Here is a 19,808-nt window from a genome sequence, read left to right as displayed (position 1 = left end):
TTTGGAACCAAAGGAACAGTGCGTAGACTAGCCGCTGTTTCTTTATTAGTATGGCCATATAATGACCACTTCAATGTATCGTGTTCACACCAATTATCCTCTCCATTTAATATGAGTTAAGCTTCATGCTACTGCTCTTATCTTTTCAATTAAGAAACCTTTGTGGCAGCTTGGTCGTTTCCAATGATTTGTGATCTGCAGTACAACGTTAATGATCTGTCATGGGCGTTAAGACACACAGAAAATGCATCTCGATATTGCGACACTGTATTAAATGCAATTTATAAAATACTTTATTTTTGTAGGTCCTTTTTATACAAAAATACATTTTAGATACTTTTGAGCAACAAAAGGTCTAAATTGAAAAACAATGACTAAAACATGTAAAAGGACAGACCAAGGTAAAACATAAAAACATGACGGTCCATTTCCTGGTCAGCAATAAAATGAAAAACAGATCAGTAGCTTAATAACTTATGGGGAAACTGACCTGCTGAATGACAAAACTAAACTGGTTATAAACTAAATTAAAAAGGTATAACTTTGGAAATGGCAGGGTAGGATTACAAAACAATTCACTTTTACAGCATATGTACACTGAAATGGTAGAAGTGCAGAACACAGACAATTACAGCGGCGGACTTTACAACAGACGGTGCGCACACTTCCTCCATAAATGATCCTTAATAAAAAAAAAAACAATAAAACAGAATAAAAGCAAAACTGATAGTATTTAAACACACCACAAAATCTCAACATATAAAAACTGGCCTAAAACTCAAATGTTTTCTTCCCTTGTAAATTGCAGCTCATTTCTCCGGACGTAATCAGAAAATCGTGATGCCACGGTTAAGACCAGCTTATTTTTTTTCCTCCTTTTCGAATCAAACATCCACACAAACACTTAATCTAGGAGAAAATAGGTACTTTACAAATCTTTGAAAGTCAGCCCTGCCCGTGGGCAGTATCTAGCCTGTTTTCCTCTTGACAGATTTTTAAATTGGATCTGCCACTCTGAATTGTGCATCAGTAGTCAAATGAGTTTTTCTTTCTTCATTATGCCATTGTGTAACCATAGCTTCCGCAGTGCAATGCCACAAGAAGCCTGTCCTTAAGGGTTTCCTTACTTGGGTATTCCGGCAATTTAAGCATATTGATGCTGAAAGACATGAATTGGCAAAGCCAGCGTTAGGTAAAAACCCAAAATTCATAGGCAGCCGTTGTGAACAACATCTAAATGTAGTACATTCTAAATGTAGAATAAAAACAAAAAAGGAGACTGTTAAACCACATGTTTGATAATGGCATAGTCACAGGATATGCCATAAGTGCATAGCACAACCCCTGGCAAAAATTATGTAATCTCCGGCCTTGGAGGATGTTCAGTGAGTTGTTTAATTTTGAAGAAAAAAAGCAGATCACAGACATGGCACAAAACTAAAGTCATTTCAAATGGCAACTTTCTGGCTTTAAGAAGAATCAAGAACAAAAAATGTGGTAGTCCATATTGGTTACTTTTTTCTTCACCAAGCATAGGGGGAAAATTATGGAGAAGCAAAAGCCATAAAATGCACCAGCATTAATCTCCAGCATGGGGTCACATTGTGAGTTGCCGTCAGTATAGAGGTAGTGGTTCCTAAATAAATCAATGGGAATTATGACCCACTGACGGCAACATACGTCAGTGCCCCGTTCTCAAGATCGGCATAGTTCCCACAAATGGAACCTTTATCACTATACATTTATACTATATCCTGTGTATATGTCATAGAGGTTGATAATCCTTTAAATCAATGCACTTAGTATGAATGGAACACTCGCCAGGGCCGTGGGGTACTCGGTACCGGGTCCGGTCCTTAAAGGAATGCGTCACGGCGGCAGCGACCCAGCCCATGGCCCTGGGTGCCCATGGTAAAGGGAAGGTCTTTAAAGGGGTTTTTTAAATTAGGAAAGTTTGTGACGCCACCTGTTGTATTTGGTCAGTGGGGACAGACGCTGCTTAAACCCTTTCTGACTTCGGACGGGATAGTACATCCAAGGTCAGAACCCCCGCTTTGATGCAGGGCTCCGGCGGTGGGCCCGCATCAAAACCGGGACATGTCAGCTGTTTTGAACAGCTGACATGTGCCCGCAATAGCGGCGGGTGAAATCGCGATTCACCCGCCGCTATTAACTAGTTAAATGCCGCTGTCAAACGCTGACAGCGGCATTTAACTGGCGCTTCCGGCCAGAAATTAGCGCATCGCTGACCCCCGTCACATGATCAGGGGTCAGCGATGCTTCTGCATAGTAACCATAGAGGTCCTCGAGACCTCTATGGTTACTGATCCCGGCTAGCTGTGAGCGCCACCCTGTGGTCGGCGCTCACAGCACACCTGCATTTCTGCTGCTATCTGATGATCGCTGCTATGTAGCAGAGGCGATCGAGTTGTGCCAGCTTCTAGCCTCCTATGGAGGCTATTAAAGCATGGCAAAAGTAAAAAAAAAAGTTAAAAAAAATGTGAAAAAAATAAAAAAAAATATAAAAAGTTTAAATCACCCCCCTTTCGCCCCATTCAAAATAAATCAATAAAAACAAAATCAAACCTACACATATTTGGTATCGCCTCGTTCAGAATCGCCCGATCTATCAATAAAAAAAGCGTAGCGAGAAAAAAATTTGAAACGCCAGAATTACGTTCTTTTGGTCGCCGCGACATTGCATTAAAATGCAATAACGGGCGATCAAAAGAACGTATCTGCACCAACATGGTATCATTAAAAACGCCAGCTCGGCACGCAAAAAATAAGCCCTCAATCGACCCCAGATCATGAAAAATGGTGACGCTATGAGTATCGGAAAATGGCGCAATTTTTTTTTTTTTTTTTAAGCAAAGTTTGGATTTTTTTTCACCACTTAGATAAAAAAAAATAACCTAGACATGTTTGGTGTCTATGAACTCGTAATGACCTTGAGAATCATAATGGCAGGTCAGTTTTAGCATTTAATGAACCTCGTAAAAAAGCCAAACAAAAAACAGGTGTGGGATTGCACTTTTTTTTGCAATTTCACCGCACTTGGAACTTTTTTCCCGTTTTCTAGTACATGACATGCTAAAACCAATGATGTCGTTCAAAAGTACAACTTGTTTCGCAAAAAATAAGCCCTCACATGGCTATATTGACGGAAAAATAAAAAAGTTATGGCTCTGGGAAGGAGGGGAGCGAAAAACGAACACGGAAAAATGGAAAATCCCAAGGTCATGAAGGGGTTAAAGGGGTCCTTTGGGGTGATGTCATGGCAGCCGGATGGTATAACTTCCCACAGGTGAAGTAGGTCCCCAGGGCTCCCGAAGAATAGATGGAGGATGGTGAGTGGTGCAGTAAAGACCGAAGGACATAATTGTGCAGTCTTTTTACCTGGTTTACTGATAGTAGTAGGCAGCCACATTCCAGGGCACCAGATCACAGGTACAGGGGTCTGGCCGGCTTGGAAGCGAGTTCAGAGTCCAGCTTTATCAGGTGGAGTTAAAAACCTTCCTTCTGGCGCTGTGTTGTTATAGTCCCTTACTGCCTATGGCTGTGTAGCAAGGTCCTCTCAGTTATCTCTGCCTTTTGTTGAACTGGGACACAAACCAGTATGACAGGTGACTCGAGCCTTTTTACAGGGTCTCTATCACAACCCGGGCTTCATGTGTCACTGTGTCTCCTGGGTGTTAGGGCAAACAGGTGATGTATAATCCAGCTGTCCTGCTGGTTTCTGCTATGTGTCTTAGAGTCCCACAAAAGCCTCGGTCTTCCGGCTACCAGTGTCTGCGCTCAATCAGGGATGTAGCCCAGTCCCAGCTCTTCTCCCCTGTTGTCACTCTCCTGTGCTTTGCTCTCCAGCACGTTAGCTAAAGCAGGGGTGTCAAACTGCATTCCTCGAGGGCCTCAAACCACGCGTGTTTTGAAGATTTCCTTCTCATTGCACAAGGTGCTGGAATCATTCTGTGCAGGTGATTAAATTATCACCTGTGCAATACAAGGAAATCCTGAAAACATGACCTGTTTGCAGCCCTTGAGGAATGCAGTTTGACACCCCTGAGCTAAAGGCTGTTCTTCCTTCTGTATCTCGCTATCTAGGAGCTACAGCACTTCAGGCTGTACGGCCCCTTCCCTCGTCCTTCTGCCTCAGACTGCTCCAGTCTGTTGTCTGGCACCAACTGTCTAATTCTTCCCAACTGCCTAGCAATTAACTCCTCCTCATGAAAAGAGAGAGCAGCTCCCCCCCCCTGAAGTCAGGTGTAGAGCTCCCCCTTCTGGCCTGGAGTCAGAATGGTGTTGTATGTGCTGATTACCTGTCAAAAAGGAATCCTTCATCGCTTCCAAGCATGACATCACTCTCCCCGTGAGGAAAGCAATGCCACTGTGACAACCAGGACCCTGGGGAGTCACATGAAAAGTATAAAATGCTGTTATTTTATTAAATATAGTACATGCAATTCGCTCACCTCTAGCTAAAAGCTTGAATTTCATACAGAAAACTGTCATTTTATTTTCCTCTAGCTGCTACACATGATAATAATCTTATATTGCAGAAACGTATACTTTTCCTACAATAAATATATCTGAGGAAGTCATGATGCTTTCTAAGCCTGGAAAGCTCCTTCAAATCCAGTACACTTTTGAAGAATAACACTATTGGGTGGTTTGACTGAAATTGAATCTGTCCCCATATTTAGCCTATCTAAACTATTAATACCGGCATACAGGCTATAGAATGCTGATAGAAGTCCTCCCTGTACATTAGTGTATGCTTCATATCGGATGCCTTGCTGTGGATACGTCTTCTTTTACCACTTTATATAAATGACCTCTTCCAGGCTCTGGGAAGATGGTGCCTGGAAGATGACTCTGCCTCCAGAGCTTAGTTTACATGAAGGGGGAGTTACCAGCGTGATGTGTAATGGTTACTAGTGTCATCAATGTGATGTGTAATGGCTGCTCTCCTGATCTCACTGCAGAGCTGTGTGTAATTATAACTGACATCTGCAGGTCAGTGCTTCAGCTTCCATTTCACAGGCAGAAAAGGTAGCAATATTGTTACAATACAGCAGAGCTCAGAGAGCTGTAAAAAATGTGTTTGCAAGAATAGAAAGTTTATTTCTGTTCTGTGTTTGTTATATGTCTCACACTGGTAACTCCATCTTTTATTTAAAAAAAAAAGCTCTGGAGGCAGAGTTATCTTCCAAGTGGCGTCATCCCCATTGCCTGAAAGAAGTCATTTACATATAAAAAAAATTGTGTATTTGTCTGTATTAAAGGGAATCTGTCAACCCAAAATTCGCCTATAAGCTAAGGCCACCGGCATCAGCGGCTTATCTACAGCATTCTGTAATGCTGTAGATAAGCCCCCGATGTATCCTGAAAGAAAAACAAGTTATATTATACTCACCCAGGGGCGGTCCGGTCCGATGGGAGTCGCGGTGCGGGTCCAGCACCTCCCATCTTCATACGAGGACATCCTCTTCTTTGCTTCCTGCCGTGGCTCCTGCGCAGGCGTACTTTGTCTGCCCTGTTGAGGGAAGAGCAAAGTACTGCAGTGCGCAGGGAAAAATCAGATAGGCCCGGCGCCTGTGCACTGCAGTACTTTGCTCTGCCCTCAACAGGGCAGACAAAGAATGCCTGCGCTGGAGCCACGGCAGGAAGCAAAGAAGAGAACGTCATCATATGAAGATAGGAGGCACTGGACCCGGACCGCGACACCCATCGGACCAGACCACATCGGGACCGCCCCTGGGTGAGTATAATCTACCTTTTTTTTTCTTATCTTTCAGGTTACATCAGGGGCTTATCTACAGCATTACAGAATGCTGTAGATAAGCCCCTGAAGCCGGTGGCCTTAGCTTATAGGCGAATTTGGGGGTGACAGATTCCCTTTAAGGATATGTTCTCACGATCCGGAACTAGCAGCGCTTTGGACGCAGCATATGTTCGCCACGTCCAAAGTGTTGGCTACTATTGAACACAGGTAGATCGGCATGTGTTCACTGAACCATGAGGATTTACCACATCTAATACATTCTATTGGTGAAATTTCTGTTGATGGAATGCTAGAAATTAACATGCTGCGGTCTTGAAAGACACACATGTCAGTTTTCGTGGGTGATTTGCAGGTGCATGCATAGTTGACATGGGATTTCTAGAAGTCCCATCCGCTATGCAGTTACATCTGGCCCCTGCGGGTTTGACGCTGCATAAATACGCAATGTCAAACCTGCAGCAATTCCTGATCGTGGGCATATACTATAAGACATCAGATCGCAGATATCAAAGTATCACTTTATTCAGCTTCCTATGATCTACATGCCCATATAGACGGTATAGGAGGGTTGATCCTATTGACATATTCCATTTGAAAAGAATCTGGCATCTCTCAACATATCTGCTTTAGCCTGAGTCCACACCCCATTTAGGTCCCCATTCAGTATTCTGTTGAGGGCTTCTATCTGAATACATAAAAACAGACTATTGTGTCAGGTTTTCTTAACATGACCAGAAAGAAGATCAGAGTGCAAGATTTCATATTTTGGACTCCATTTACCTATTTGAAGGCAATGTCTCAGTTGGGAGAATGTTTGAATACAGTTTTTCGGGTACGTAGATGTTCAAGATGGAGATCTGAACAGGGACCAGGATGTTGTGGGAACCCAGCCATAGTTAATTATTGTACTCTGCTAGCAATGGCAATGTTCGAGCATTGTTTCTTAGATATTTGCGCTGTGTTGTTCTTCTATTATTCCATACAGAATTTGATTACCAAAATTGACCACTCAGTATTATCAATTGGGGGAATTTCCCATTTACAATCTGGCACTGTCTAATCAGTGCTGACTGTGTAGAGACATACCCATTTGCCCAGTAGGGAATGGAAATACCTACAGTTAAGTCCATATATATTTGGACAGAGACAACATTTTTCTAATTTTGGTTATAGAAATTACCACAATGAATTTTAAACAAAACAATTCAGATGCAGTTGAAGTTCAGACGTTCAGCTTTCATTTGAGGGTATCCACATTAAAATTGGATGAAGGGGTTAGGAGTTTCAGCTCCTTAACATGTGCCACCCTGTTTTTAAAGGGACCAAAAGTAATTGGACAAATTAAATCATTTGAAATAAAATGTTCATTTCTAGTACTTGGTTGAAAACCCTTTGTTGGCAATGACTGCCTGAAGTCTTGAATTCATCTCATGGACATTACCAGACGCTGCGTTTCCTCCTTTTTGATGCTCTGCCAGGCCTTCACTGCGGTGGTTTTCAGTTGCTGTTTGTTTGTGGGCCTTTCTGTCTGAAGTTTAGTCTTTAACAAGTGAAATGCATGCTCAATTGGGTTGATATCAGGTGACTGACTTAGCCATTCAAGAATATTCCACTTCTTTACTTTAATAAACTCCTGGGTTGCTTTGGCTTTATGTTTTGGGTCTTCGTCCATCTGTAGTATGAAACGACGACCAATCAGTCTATAACCAAAATTAGAAAAATGTATCTGTCCAAATATATATGGACTTAACTGTAGTTGTCAATTTATCCTATATTTTTTGTAGGAATAAAAGAGGAACAGCACAATGCAGAGTTGTTATTGTTATGTTATGGTGAATGCAAGCATTTACTGAAACATTTAGAAAAAAGTGAACAAATGGTCAGCCCAACTCAGGTTTCCTTGTCTTCTGGATCCAGTAAGTTTCTGTAGACAGGATGTACAGACAATAAATCCCAGTTGGTTCCCAGGTAGTAACGTAGATATAAATCTTTTGCATTTTTAAGAAAAAAAAAAAAGAAAGAACACACCTCAAAATGATGAGAACCTATCAGCATGATTTTGTAATGTAAATTGAAGACATGACTGTAATGGTGCCGTAATACTGATTACATTGATACCTTTGGAGAAGAAATCAGCTCTGTGATTCTACTTTAATCATTGCTTGAAGTTTTCTGCTTATTAGATTTTGGTACACAGGGACTGGACTGTACATTGGGTCTTCTCCTGTCTGTGATTCCCAGGTCCCTCTGCCTGCCTCCAGTCTATGAATCCCCGGCCCCTCTGCCTGCCTCCAATCTATGAATCCCCGGCCCCCTGCCTGCCTCCAGTCTATGATTCCCCGACCCCTCTGCCTGCCTCCAGTCTATGATTCCCCGGCCCCTCTGTCTGCCTCCAGTCTATGATTCCCCGGCCCCTCTGCCTGCCTCTAGTCTGTGATTCCCTGGCCCCTCTGCCTGCCTCCAGTCTACGATTCCCCGGGCCCTCTGCCTGCCTCCAGTCTATGATTCCCCGGCCCCTCTGCCTGCCTCCAGTCTATGATTCCCCTGCCCCTCTGTCTGCCTCCAGTCTATGATTCCCCGGCCCCTCTGCCTGCCTCCAGTCTATTATTCCCCTGCCCCTCTGTCTGCCTCCAGTCTATGATTCCCCGGCCCCTCTGCCTGCCTCCAGTCTACGATTCCCCGGGCCCTCTGCCTGCCTCCAGTCTATGATTCCCCGGCCCCTCTGCCTGCCTCCAGTCTATGATTCCCCTGCCCCTCTGTCTGCCTCCAGTCTATGATTCCCCGGCCCCTCTGCCTGCCTCCAGTCTATTATTCCCCTGCCCCTCTGTCTGCCTCCAGTCTATGATTCCCCGGCCCCTCTGCCTGCCTCCAGTCTATGATTCCCCGGCCCCTCTGCCTGCCTCCAGTCTATGATTCCCCTGCCCCTCTGTCTGCCTCCAGTCTATGATTCCCCGGCCCCTCTGCCTGCCTCCAGTCTATTATTCCCCTGCCCCTCTGTCTGCCTCCAGTCTATGATTCCCCGGCCCCTCTGCCTGCCTCCAGTCTATTATTCCCCTGCCCCTCTGTCTGCCTCCAGTCTATGATTCCCCGGCCCCTCTGCCTGCCTCCAGTCTATTATTCCCCGGCCCCTCTGCCTGCCTCCAGTCTATTATTCCCCGGCCCCTCTGTCTGCCTCCAGTCTATGATTCCCCGGCCCCTCTGCCTGCCTCCAGTCTATTATTCCCCGGCCCCTCTGCCTGCCTCCAGTCTATTATTCCACGGCCCCTCTGCCTGCCTCCAGTCTATTATTCCACAGCCCCTCTCCCTGCCTCCAGTCTATGAATCCCTGTCCCCTCTGCCTGTCTCCAGTCTATGAATCCCTGGCCCCTCTGCCTGCCTCCAGTCTATGATTCCCCTGCCCCTCTGTCTGCCTCCAGTCTATGATTCCCCGGCCCCTCTGCCTGCCTCCAGTCTATTATTCCCCTGCCCCTCTGTCTGCCTCCAGTCTATGATTCCCCGGCCCCTCTGCCTGCCTCCAGTCTATTATTCCCCGGCCCCTCTGCCGACCTCCAGTCTGTGTTTCCCCAGCCCCTCTCCCTGCCTCCAGTCTATGATTCCCGGGGCCCTCTGCCTGCCTCTAGTCTGTGATTCCCTGGCCCCCCTGCCTGCCTCCAGTCTGATTCCCGGCCCCCCTGCCTGCCTCCAGTCTGATTCCCGGCCCCTCTGCCTGCCTCCAGTCTGTGTTTCCCAGGCCCCTCTGCCTGCCTCTAATTTATGAATCTCAGGCCCCTCTGCCTGCTTCCAGTCTATGATTCCCCGGCCCCTCTGCCTGCCTCCAGTCTATTATTCCCCGGCCCCTCTGTCTGCCTCCAGTCTATGATTCCCCGGCCCCTCTGCCTGCCTCCAGTCTATTATTCCCCGGCCCCTCTGTCTGCCTCCAGTCTATGATTCCCCGGCCCCTCTGCCTGCCTCCAGTCTATTATTCCCCTGCCCCTCTGTCTGCCTCCAGTCTATGATTCCCCGGCCCCTCTGCCTGCCTCCAGTCTATTATTCCCCTGCCCCTCTGTCTGCCTCCAGTCTACGATTCCCCGGCCCCTCTGTCTGCCTTCAGTCTACGATTCCCCGGCCCCTCTGTCTGTCTCCAGTCTATGATTCCAAGGCCCCCCTGCCTGCCTCCAGTCCGTGATTCCCCAGCCCCTCTGCCTGCCTTCAGTCCTTGATTCCCTGGCCCCTCAGCCTGCCTCCAGTCTATGATTCCAAGGCCCCCCTGCCTGCCTCCAGTCCGTGATTCCCCAGCCCCTCTGCCTGCCTACAGTCCTTGATTCCCTGGCCCCTCGGCCTGCCTTCAGTCTATGATTCCCCGGCCCCTCGGCCTGCCTCCCGTCTATGATTCCCCGGCCCCTCGGCCTGCCTTCAGTCTACGATTCCCCGGCCCCTCTGTCTGCCTTCAGTCTACGATTCCCCGGCCCCTCTGTCTGTCTCCAGTCTATGATTCCAAGGCCCCCCCCCTGCCTGCCTCCAGTCCATGATTCCCCAGCCCCTCTTCTGCCTGCCTCCAGTCCGTGATTCCCCAGCCCCTCTGCCTGCCTTCAGTCCTTGATTCCCTGGCCCCTCAGCCTGCCTCCAGTCTGTGATTCCCGGGCCCCTCTCCCTGCCTGCCTCTAGTCTGATTCCCAACCTCTCTGCCTGCTTCCGGTCTTTGAACGACCTGCCTCCTGTTTGAAATCTCAACATGCGCTCCCCATGGCAATAACTCGTGAGAAACGGGAGGAAGGACGACATTCACAGACCAGAGGCAGGTGGAGGAGCTGAGGAATCTCAGACATGGAGGAAAAGACCCAATACACAGTTCAACCCTTGTGCACTGAAATCTAACCATTTGACGTTTTCTGCTAATTAAAGAATAACTACTAAAAGGATTTGCTCACCAAAGGTATCAATGTAATCAGTATTACAACATTACAGCTATGTCTTTACATTACAAAATCGTGCAGACAGGGTTTCTTTAAATTCTATCGTCCTTTCAGGGAAGAGTAAGGGAGAGAATAGGATTTAATAATAAATAACAGTTGATGCCTTATGGAGCACTGAGTGTTTATAATCCGCTGTTATGTATTATTAAATGCTATTCTCTCCTTCCCTAACTATCCTTTACATGATGATGGATTTTAACAAGTTTTCTAAATAAAAGTGTAAATGTTTTTTCTTTTGGGAAAGCTAAATAACAATTGAACTGACCTATATCTACATTTACTAAACCAGACGTTCCAAAATTGTCGATAGGACCTTTTCAATGACTGACAGCTTTCCCTGTAGGAGCGGGCATGTAGACATTGTCAATCATTGACTGAAACTTCACTCTAGGCTCATAAGCCTAGAAAACAGCAGGTTCTGATGCCATTAATTGCAAGGCGTACTGAATCTTTTCCCAGAAAACTATACATCAGTCTCCTCTTGGCAAGGAGGCACAATTAACATCCATACTTAAAAAGCCATCTGAAACAAAACCAGGCATGAGCCCACATAAGCTGGCTCATTTTCTGGCAGGAGTTTATCTGTCTCAGATTCTGCCCAGCAGGACTGAAGAAACTAGGCTGAGAATGCTTTTAACGTGACATGATATATAGATGACAAAAAAGAAACCAACACAATGGCAATATAATCGTCTTAATAATCTTTAACTATACAGAATGAATGTCTGCATGATATTTAATATGCGACTTTCTGAACATACCATGTACTAGATGTTGGGAGCAGATTTGATGTGTAAGCCACAGCGGCAATGGTGAAATTTTGGAGCCCACTTCCTCCCATGATAAATGCAAAACCGCCATGAGGCACTCTGGAACTAAACAAAATGACAAACAAACCATGACTTATTACACATGTAGATGTCTGATACCGTGTAATAATGGCAGCACACGAGCTGTTGACATAAATGCATATTATTGCTGCTGCAACCCATGTGTAACATGAAACTATATGAAAGAATTATACTAAATGTAGGAAACAAGAAGCAAATAAATTGAAACCCAGTCAACTAAGAAATGAAGGAACTGACAAATCAAACGCTGAGCGTTTATTACAAACATTTACTTGAAAAGACCTTCAAAAATTGCAGTTATTTCCTCAACTAGCAAAAAGGCCAGTGTGGTCCCTGCCATTAATGAAAGTCAGCCCGTAAGTAGTAAGTGACCTAAAGCTGGCCACACGGGACGGTGTCACATCAGCACTCTTACCCGGACATATTTCCGCTAGTCGTTGCTTCCACTTGTTAATAGCTGCCAAAATATGGTGAACTTAGTCAGATTCATGGTCGGTTTAAAGGGAACCAGTCACTGGTTTTTGAGTCTCTCAACAAATGCCACCACCTTTATCTGCTCCTGTACTGCACGCCACAAACGTGTATATTGTCTCCCGACTTCCCCCATATAACCCCAATAATACCACTTGAATTGCTCCCGTATTGTATCTAAATGAGGACGGTCCGATCCGATGAGTATCCTTGTCAGAGCATCTGTGCCGCCTCTCTCCTAATTGCCGTCTTCAGGCTCTGATTGATGTGGATGACGTGTCCTGCGTCATCCACATAGTGCAACGCAATCTTGTGCCTGCTCAGTAGTATAGCAGGCCCGAGCAGGCACACTGCCAGAGCCGGAATGACATCTATCAGCGCAAGTGCAGCAATGTCCTTTGCTCTACCCTCAGTAGGGCAAGGTGTGCCAGCCTAGGTCGGTAATGCTACTGGTCCAGTCGGGAGGCAATATACACATTCGTGGAATGCAGTACAGGAGCAGATAAAAGGCGGTGGCATTTGATGAGAGACTGAAAAACTGGTCAAAGGCTGCCTTCAACAGGAGTCTGTCACCTCCAAAATGCAAATTAAAACACTTATATGCGTATGTCTGTAAAATGATACCCGTAGTATAGACTATAGTGGCCAGAGACTCAGGGCACTGTTATTCCCCCTCAATTTGCACCTTTTCAGAGACCCTGCAGGAGATTTTTTTTAAACATTTTTTTTAGTCCTTGACCTGCCATGCAATGGCTTAATTGCGATAGATCTATAGGTTGTGGCTGTAAAGAGAGTTTAAATATTCATTTGGTAGAGTATTGGTACACAGATTTCCTATTAAGAAAACCTGAAATAGGTTATGGAGAAGTTACAGCACTTTACTGTTCAAGAATAAAAAGAATATCCAAGTTCGGCAGACCCTCCCACTGTGAACAATAATCTATGAATGTAGGAAAAGTTCAAACGAGCCTTTCAAACAGGAGTCATTATATCTCATTAAAATGTTAAGACATTTAATAAAAAATTGTATGTCCCTTTAAGATATAGGCCCATTATTTATCATTGCCTTTGCACCTGTTTTGTATCTAGTTTTGTGCCAATTCAATATACTGTTTTCACCTTTTTTAAGTCTATTTAATATACGTTTGCCACTCTTTTTACATTTTTTTTGCCTGATAATCAATTGCGTCTACCAGTTATCCCTGGTGTATTTCAGAGAACGCCAGCATTTTGTTGCAATATTTGCGACTTTTTGTTGACAAACTAACTTTTGGCAGCTCAATACAGGTTTTTTTTTTTTTTTTTTACATTGTGCCTACTTCATTAATCACGTGCTCCATTTCAAAGAATTTGGAGCCAAAAAAAAAATACAACTAACACCAGATAGATATAAAAAAAGGAAAACAACTTAAAAAATGCACATGATGCCACAATGTATGTATCTACGTACACACGCATATATAAAATATATATATATATATATATATATATATATATATACACACACACACACACACATCTATCTATATAATCGTCTAAGGTCCACTTCCGTCTGTTTGGCTGTCACGGAAATCGCGCGTCGCAATCAGTGACAGGCACAGTCCGGACGCGAATTGGCCCCTCCCTACTCACCTCCAGTCAGTGCCCCGTCCATACTCACCTCCAGTCAGCGCCCACATAGCGTTTCAGAAGTCCGTTAAACGGACTGCGTTACACCGTGGCATAACGCGGTGTTACGCAGTCTGTTACCGGTGGCATTAACCCTGTAAGTGTGACCAACGTTTTACTATTGATGCTGCCTATGCAGCATCAATAGTGAAAACATATAATGTTAAAAATAATAATAAAAAAATCATTATATTCTCACCTTCCGTCGTCCGCGGCAGCCTTTCCCGGTCCTCACGACGCTCCGGTCCCAAGAATGCATTGCGGCAACGAGCCGTGATGACGTAGCGGTCTCGCAAGACCGCAACATCATCACGGGTTATTTCAGCAAGGCATTACTGGGAATGGAGCGTCGCAACGAGCATCGCTAAAGGCCTGGGCTGGATCCGGGGGCCACCGAAAGGTGAGTAGATAACTATTTTTTATTTTAATTCTTTTTTTTAACAGGGATATGGTGCCCACATTGCTATATACTACGTGGGCTGTGTTATATACTGCGTGGGCTGTGTTATATACTGCATGGGCTGTGTTATATACTGCGTGGGCTGTGTTATATACTACGTGGGCTGTGCTATATCCTACGTGGCTGTTATATACTATATGGCCTGTGTTATATACTATGTGGCCTGTGTTATATACTGCGTGGGCTGTGCTATATACTACGTAAGCTGTGGTATATACTACGTGGGCTGTGTTATATACTGTGTGGCCTGTGCTATATACTACGTGGCTCTACAATATACTACGAAGCTGTGCAATATACTATGTGGGCTGTGCTATATACTACATGGCCTGTGTTATATACTGCGTGGTCTGTGCTATATACTACGTGGGCTGTGTTATATACTGCATGGGCTGTGCTACATACGTGGGCTGTGCTATATACTACGTGGGCTGTGCTATATACTACGTGGCCGGCCGCGAACAATCAGCGACAGGCGCAGTCTGGCCGCGAATTGCAGCAGGATTTGAACCAAGCTTCGCTAATTGGTCGTGCCCGGCCGGCCGAATCCTGTGTATTCATTGCATTATTCTGAAATCTTCATAAATAAATTACATACATATTCTAAAATACCCGATGCGTTAGAATCGGGCCACCATCTAGTATATACATAAACAAAGACAGACACAAAATGATTAGATACCCCGCAGTAAATAAATAAATACACTGTGGGCAGAAATATTAGGCAAGTTGTATTTTAGAGGATTATTTTTATTACTGATCAACAACTATGTTTGGCTATATTAGGAGGATATCTGTTTGTGCAGGTAACTATTACTGTGCAGAATTATTAGGCAACTTAATAAAAACCAAATATATTCCCATCTCACTTGTTTATTTTCACCAGGTAAACCAATATAATTGCACAAAACCAAAATTTAGAAATAAACATTTCTGACATGCAAAAACAAAACTCAAAAAAATTAGTGACCAATACAGCCACGTTTCTTTATAGCCTTCCATCCATAGATTGTCAGTTACTTGATCTGTTTACGACCAACATTGCCTGCAGCAGCCACCACAGCCTCCCAGACACTGTTCCGAGAGGTGTACTGTTTTCCCTCCCTGTAGATCTCACATTTTATGAGGTTCAACAGGTTCTCTATGGGGTTCAGATCAGGTGAACAGGGGGCATGTCATTTTTTCTTCTTTGAGACCTTTACTGGCCAGTCACGCTGTGGAGTAGTTGGAGGCATGTGATGGAGCATTGTCCTGCATGAGAATCATGTTTTCTTGAACGATACTGACTTCTTCCTGTACCACTGCTTGAAGAAGTTGTCTTCCAGAAACTGGCAGTAGGTCTGGGAGTTGAGCTTCACTCCATCCTCAACCCGAAAAGGTCCCACAAGTTCATCTTTGATGATACCAGCCCATACCAGTACCCCACCTCCATCTTGCTGGCGTCTAAGTCGGAGTGGAGCCTTCTGCCCTTTACTGATCCAGCCTCTGGCCCATCCAGAGTCACTCTCATTTCTTCAGTCAATAAAACCTTTGAAAAGTCAGTCTTAAGATATTTCTTGGCCCAGTCTTGACGTTTTATCTTACTAATAATAATAATGACAATAATCTTTATTTATATAGCGCGAACATATTCCGCATAGCTTTACAGCTTAACAGTTTCAAACACAACAGTCATAAGTAATAACGTTAACAATACAATAATTAAAGCACAATAAGACGACCCTGCTCGTGAGAGCTTACAATCTACAATGAGGTGGGGGAGATACAAAGTACAGGTGTGTTTATAATGATGTATTTACAATGATGGACAAACCATCTTCAGGGGGTGGGGGGATAGATGGAGATAGTGAATGGGCTACACACACAAACATAAAATGACTGATCAGTGAACATGGTAGGCCGCTCTGAACAAATGTGTTTTGAGGGAGCGCCTAAAACTATGCAAATTGTGAATGGTCCTAATATCTTGGGGTAGAGCATTCCAGAGGATTGGCACAGCATGGGAGAAGTCTTGGAGTCGGGAGTGGGAGGTACAGATTAGTGCAGAGGTTAGTCGAAAGTCATTTGCAGAGCGCAGAGGTCGGTTAGGCCGATAGACAGAAATGAGGGACGAGATGTAAGGGGGTGCTGCACTGTGAAGAGCTTCGTAGGTGAGAACAAGTATTTTGAATTGGATTCTATAATGAATGGGCAGCCAGTGTAACGACTGTCGAAGAGCGGACACGTCCGAGTAACAATTAGCTACATAGACAACCCTGGCTGCTGCATTAAGGATAGACTGGAGAGGGGAAAGTTGAGTCAGGGGGAGGCCAATTAACCCCTTCATGACCCAGCCTATTTTGACCTTAATGACCTGGCCGTTTTTTGCAATTCTGACCAGTGTCCCTTTATGAGGTAATAACTCAGGAACGCTTCAACGGATCCTAGCGATTCTGAGATTGTTTTTTTGTGACATATTGGGCTTCATGTTATTGGTAAATTTAGGTCGATAATTTCTGAGTTTATTTGTGAAAAAAACGGAAATTTGGCGAAAATTTAGCAATTTTCACATTTTTAATTTTTATTCTGTTAAACCAGAGAGTTATGCGACACAAAATAGTTAATAAATAACATTTCCCACATGTCTACTTTACATCAGCACAATTTTGGAAACAAATTTTTTTTTTGCTAGGAAGTTATAAGGGTTAAAATTTGACCAGTGATTTCTCATTTTTACAACAAAATTTACAAAACCATTTTTTTTAGGGACCACCTCACATTTGAAGTCAGTTTGAGGGTTCTATATGGCTGAAAATACCCAAAAGTGACACCATTCTAAAAACTGCACCCCTCAAGGTGCTCAAAACCACATTCAAGAAGTTTATTAACCCTTCAGGTGTTTCATAGCAGCAGAAGCAACATGGAAGAAAAAATGAACATTTAACTTTTTAGTCACAAAAATGATCTTTTAGCATCAGTTGTATTTCAGAGCCTCGAGAGGACTACCGCGGTTAGTGGCACGCAAAAATATACATTATATACAGTTTATATACAAAATTTTAACCAATATATTGGAACTGGGTATCATACGTGAGATATATACATTATAGGAGGTGCAACCCCCACGTGAATAGGGAGGGAACTAAGGGTGCTCTCATGGGCCTCCGAGAAATGCCGCTACCCGTAAGTAGCTTAATGCTTTACTCGGACTCCCATGACAGCACGACAAGAGAATTACAGAGATGTAACACTACCTTAGGGAGGGACTATGGCTTGTAGCACCCTTAACCCGAAGGTGAGATCAGAGGAGGCCCCCAAATCCAACCTATAGTGTTTAAAGAAGGTGGACGGGGATGACCATGTGGCCGCCTTACATATCTGGTCGATTGATACTCCAGATTTTTCCGCCCAGGATGTAGCCATGGCTCTGGTGGAATGCGCCCTCAGATTCTGCGGAGTCGGACCCCCACCTGCAGTATAAGCCAAAGAGATAGCCTCCCTAATCCACTTCGCTAGTGTGTACTTTGATACCCTGAGTCCCTTTCTAGGATTTTGGAAAGATAAAAATAACGCATTATCTTTCTTCCATGTATCAGTAACAGAGATGTATTCTAACAGGCATCTCCTAACGTCTAACGTATGGAGTAGTTCTTCTTTAGGGTTGGAGGGATTGGGAAGAAAAGATGGTAAAACTATCTCCTGTGACCTGTGAAACCGTGATGACACTTTTGGTAAATAGGCCGGGTCTCGTCTGAGGACTACCCTATCTGGCAGAAACTCTGTATAAGGGGGAAGTCTGGAGAGAGCTTGTATGTCTCCCACCCTACGGGCAGATGTTATCGCTACCAGAAATGCTGTCTTAAGGGATAAGGCCTTAATTGAAGCCGATTGTAATGGTTCAAACGGCTCTCTAGTCAATGCTGACAGGACTAGGTTAAGATCCCAAGGCATAGATCTATCCTTATGTATGGGTCTAGTCCTACTAGATGCTTTAATGAACCTTGAAATCCAATAATTATTGGCGACGTTACAGGAAAACAGGGCCCCTAGGGCCGAGACCTGTACTTTTAGAGTACTAGTGGATAGATTTAGCTCTAAGCCTCTTTGCAGGAATTCTAAGATTTGTTTTATAGGTATTCCCTCTTCTAAATTAAAATTAGAAGAGGCCAGGAATTTCCGCCAGGTTCTAGCGTAGATTGTTGTCGTAATCTGTTTCCTACTTTTCATAAGGGTTTCAATTAAATTTGGGGAGAACACTTTGTTTTTCAGTAACGCCCTCTCAAACTCCATGCCGTCAAATGGAGACTCTTTACTTGAGGATGGCTGATCGGACCCTGGTGGAGTAAATCTGGAATGTCCGGAAGCACCCAGGGGTCCTCCACTGACATGATCCTGAGCCAGGTGAACCAGGCCCTTCTGGGCCAGAATGGGGCAATCAATATAACTCTTGCCCGATCTTCTCTTATTTTCCTGATCACCAGAGGTATCAGGCCTAGCGGGGGGAACGCATAAGCCAGCTGAAAATCCTAATTGATCAGAAAGGCGTCTACCGCCAGAGGATTCTCCCTGGGATTTAGGGAACAGAATTTTATTGTCTTTCGGTTGTCCCTGGTGGCAAATAAATCCACCTCTGGATGTCCCCAATCTTGTTGAACACGAGACTGTTTAGAGACCACTCCCCTTGTCTTAAGGTGTTGCGGCTTAGAAAGTCCGCTTTCACATTTTCTTTTCCTCTTATGTGCAGTGCGGTTAAAGATAGAAAATGGTTCTCCGCTGTCTGGAATAAACGGTCCGCCACTCTCATCAGAGATTCGGAATGAGTTCCACCCTGGTGATTTATGTATGCGACCGCCACCTGGTTACCCTGCAGATATGAGGAATTTTTTAACTGAAAGTTCAATTGCCATTAACTCTCTGTGGTTGGAGGAGGCTGATGTTAGGGGGTCCCATAGACCCTGAACTATCATGTCATCCATGTGTGCTCCCCAACCCGAAGGGCTAGCGTCCGTTGTTACAATACGTGTCACCTGTATCACCCAGGGAACTCCCGCCGATAAATTGTCATTGTTTAGCCACCATCTAAGAGATGTAAGGGCTTCTGGACCCAAAGTAATCTGACTCTGCAAGGACCCTTGTAAAACTCTATCATTAACCAGTACCTCGGACTGTAAAGGTCTGGTGTGAAATTGGGCCCAACGGACAGCGGGAATGCAAGAGGTTAGAGATCCTAACAGTGACATAGCCTGTCTAAGGGTCATGGATGGTTTAACAATTGCTTTAGACACCTGTTGTTGGATGTGTAACAACTTGTCAGGCGGAAGACAACACTGTTGGGTCTCTGAATTTAACAACAGCCCTAAGAATCTCTGTATCATTTGTGGCTGTAATCGGGATTTTTCATAATTTACGATCCACCCCAGATGCTCAAGTTTGGTTGTGGTTGTTTCTAGTTGTGAAAGGCAATGGTCTGCTGAACTTCCTACTATAAGGAAATCATCCAAATAGGGGACAATCAGGATGTCAGATTCTCGCAAGTGCGCCATGACTTCGGCCACTAACTTTGTAAACACCCTAGGAGCCGCAGATAAGCCAAAGGTAAGAGCTCTGAACTGGAAATGACGAATCTGTCCCCCCATTGACAC

General features: G+C 44.6%; 1 protein-coding gene across 4 annotated transcripts in view; it reads right to left on the bottom strand.

Annotated features, from left to right (window-relative positions):
* Positions 1–275: 275 nt before the first annotated feature.
* The window catches only part of HACE1 (HECT domain and ankyrin repeat containing E3 ubiquitin protein ligase 1), a 163,180-nt gene continuing 143,647 nt past the window's right edge, over positions 276–19,808 (bottom strand). For 2 of the 4 annotated variants that reach the window (XM_077289651.1, XM_077289652.1), the window contains exons 23-24: positions 11,499–11,612; positions 276–1,159 (exon numbers count right to left, since the gene is read on the bottom strand). In XM_077289651.1, coding sequence (XP_077145766.1) covers positions 1,057–1,159; positions 11,499–11,612 — 217 coding nt within the window. In that variant the 3' untranslated portion in view covers positions 276–1,056. The remainder of the gene's footprint in view (positions 1,160–11,498; positions 11,613–19,808) is intronic. The other 2 variants (XM_077289654.1, XM_077289653.1) reach the window with 1 other exon arrangement.

Source organism: Ranitomeya variabilis, chromosome 2 (assembly GCF_051348905.1).
Source record: "Ranitomeya variabilis isolate aRanVar5 chromosome 2, aRanVar5.hap1, whole genome shotgun sequence".
Taxonomy (NCBI): domain Eukaryota; kingdom Metazoa; phylum Chordata; class Amphibia; order Anura; family Dendrobatidae; genus Ranitomeya; species Ranitomeya variabilis.
This window is presented reverse-complemented; position numbering and strand designations above follow the sequence as displayed.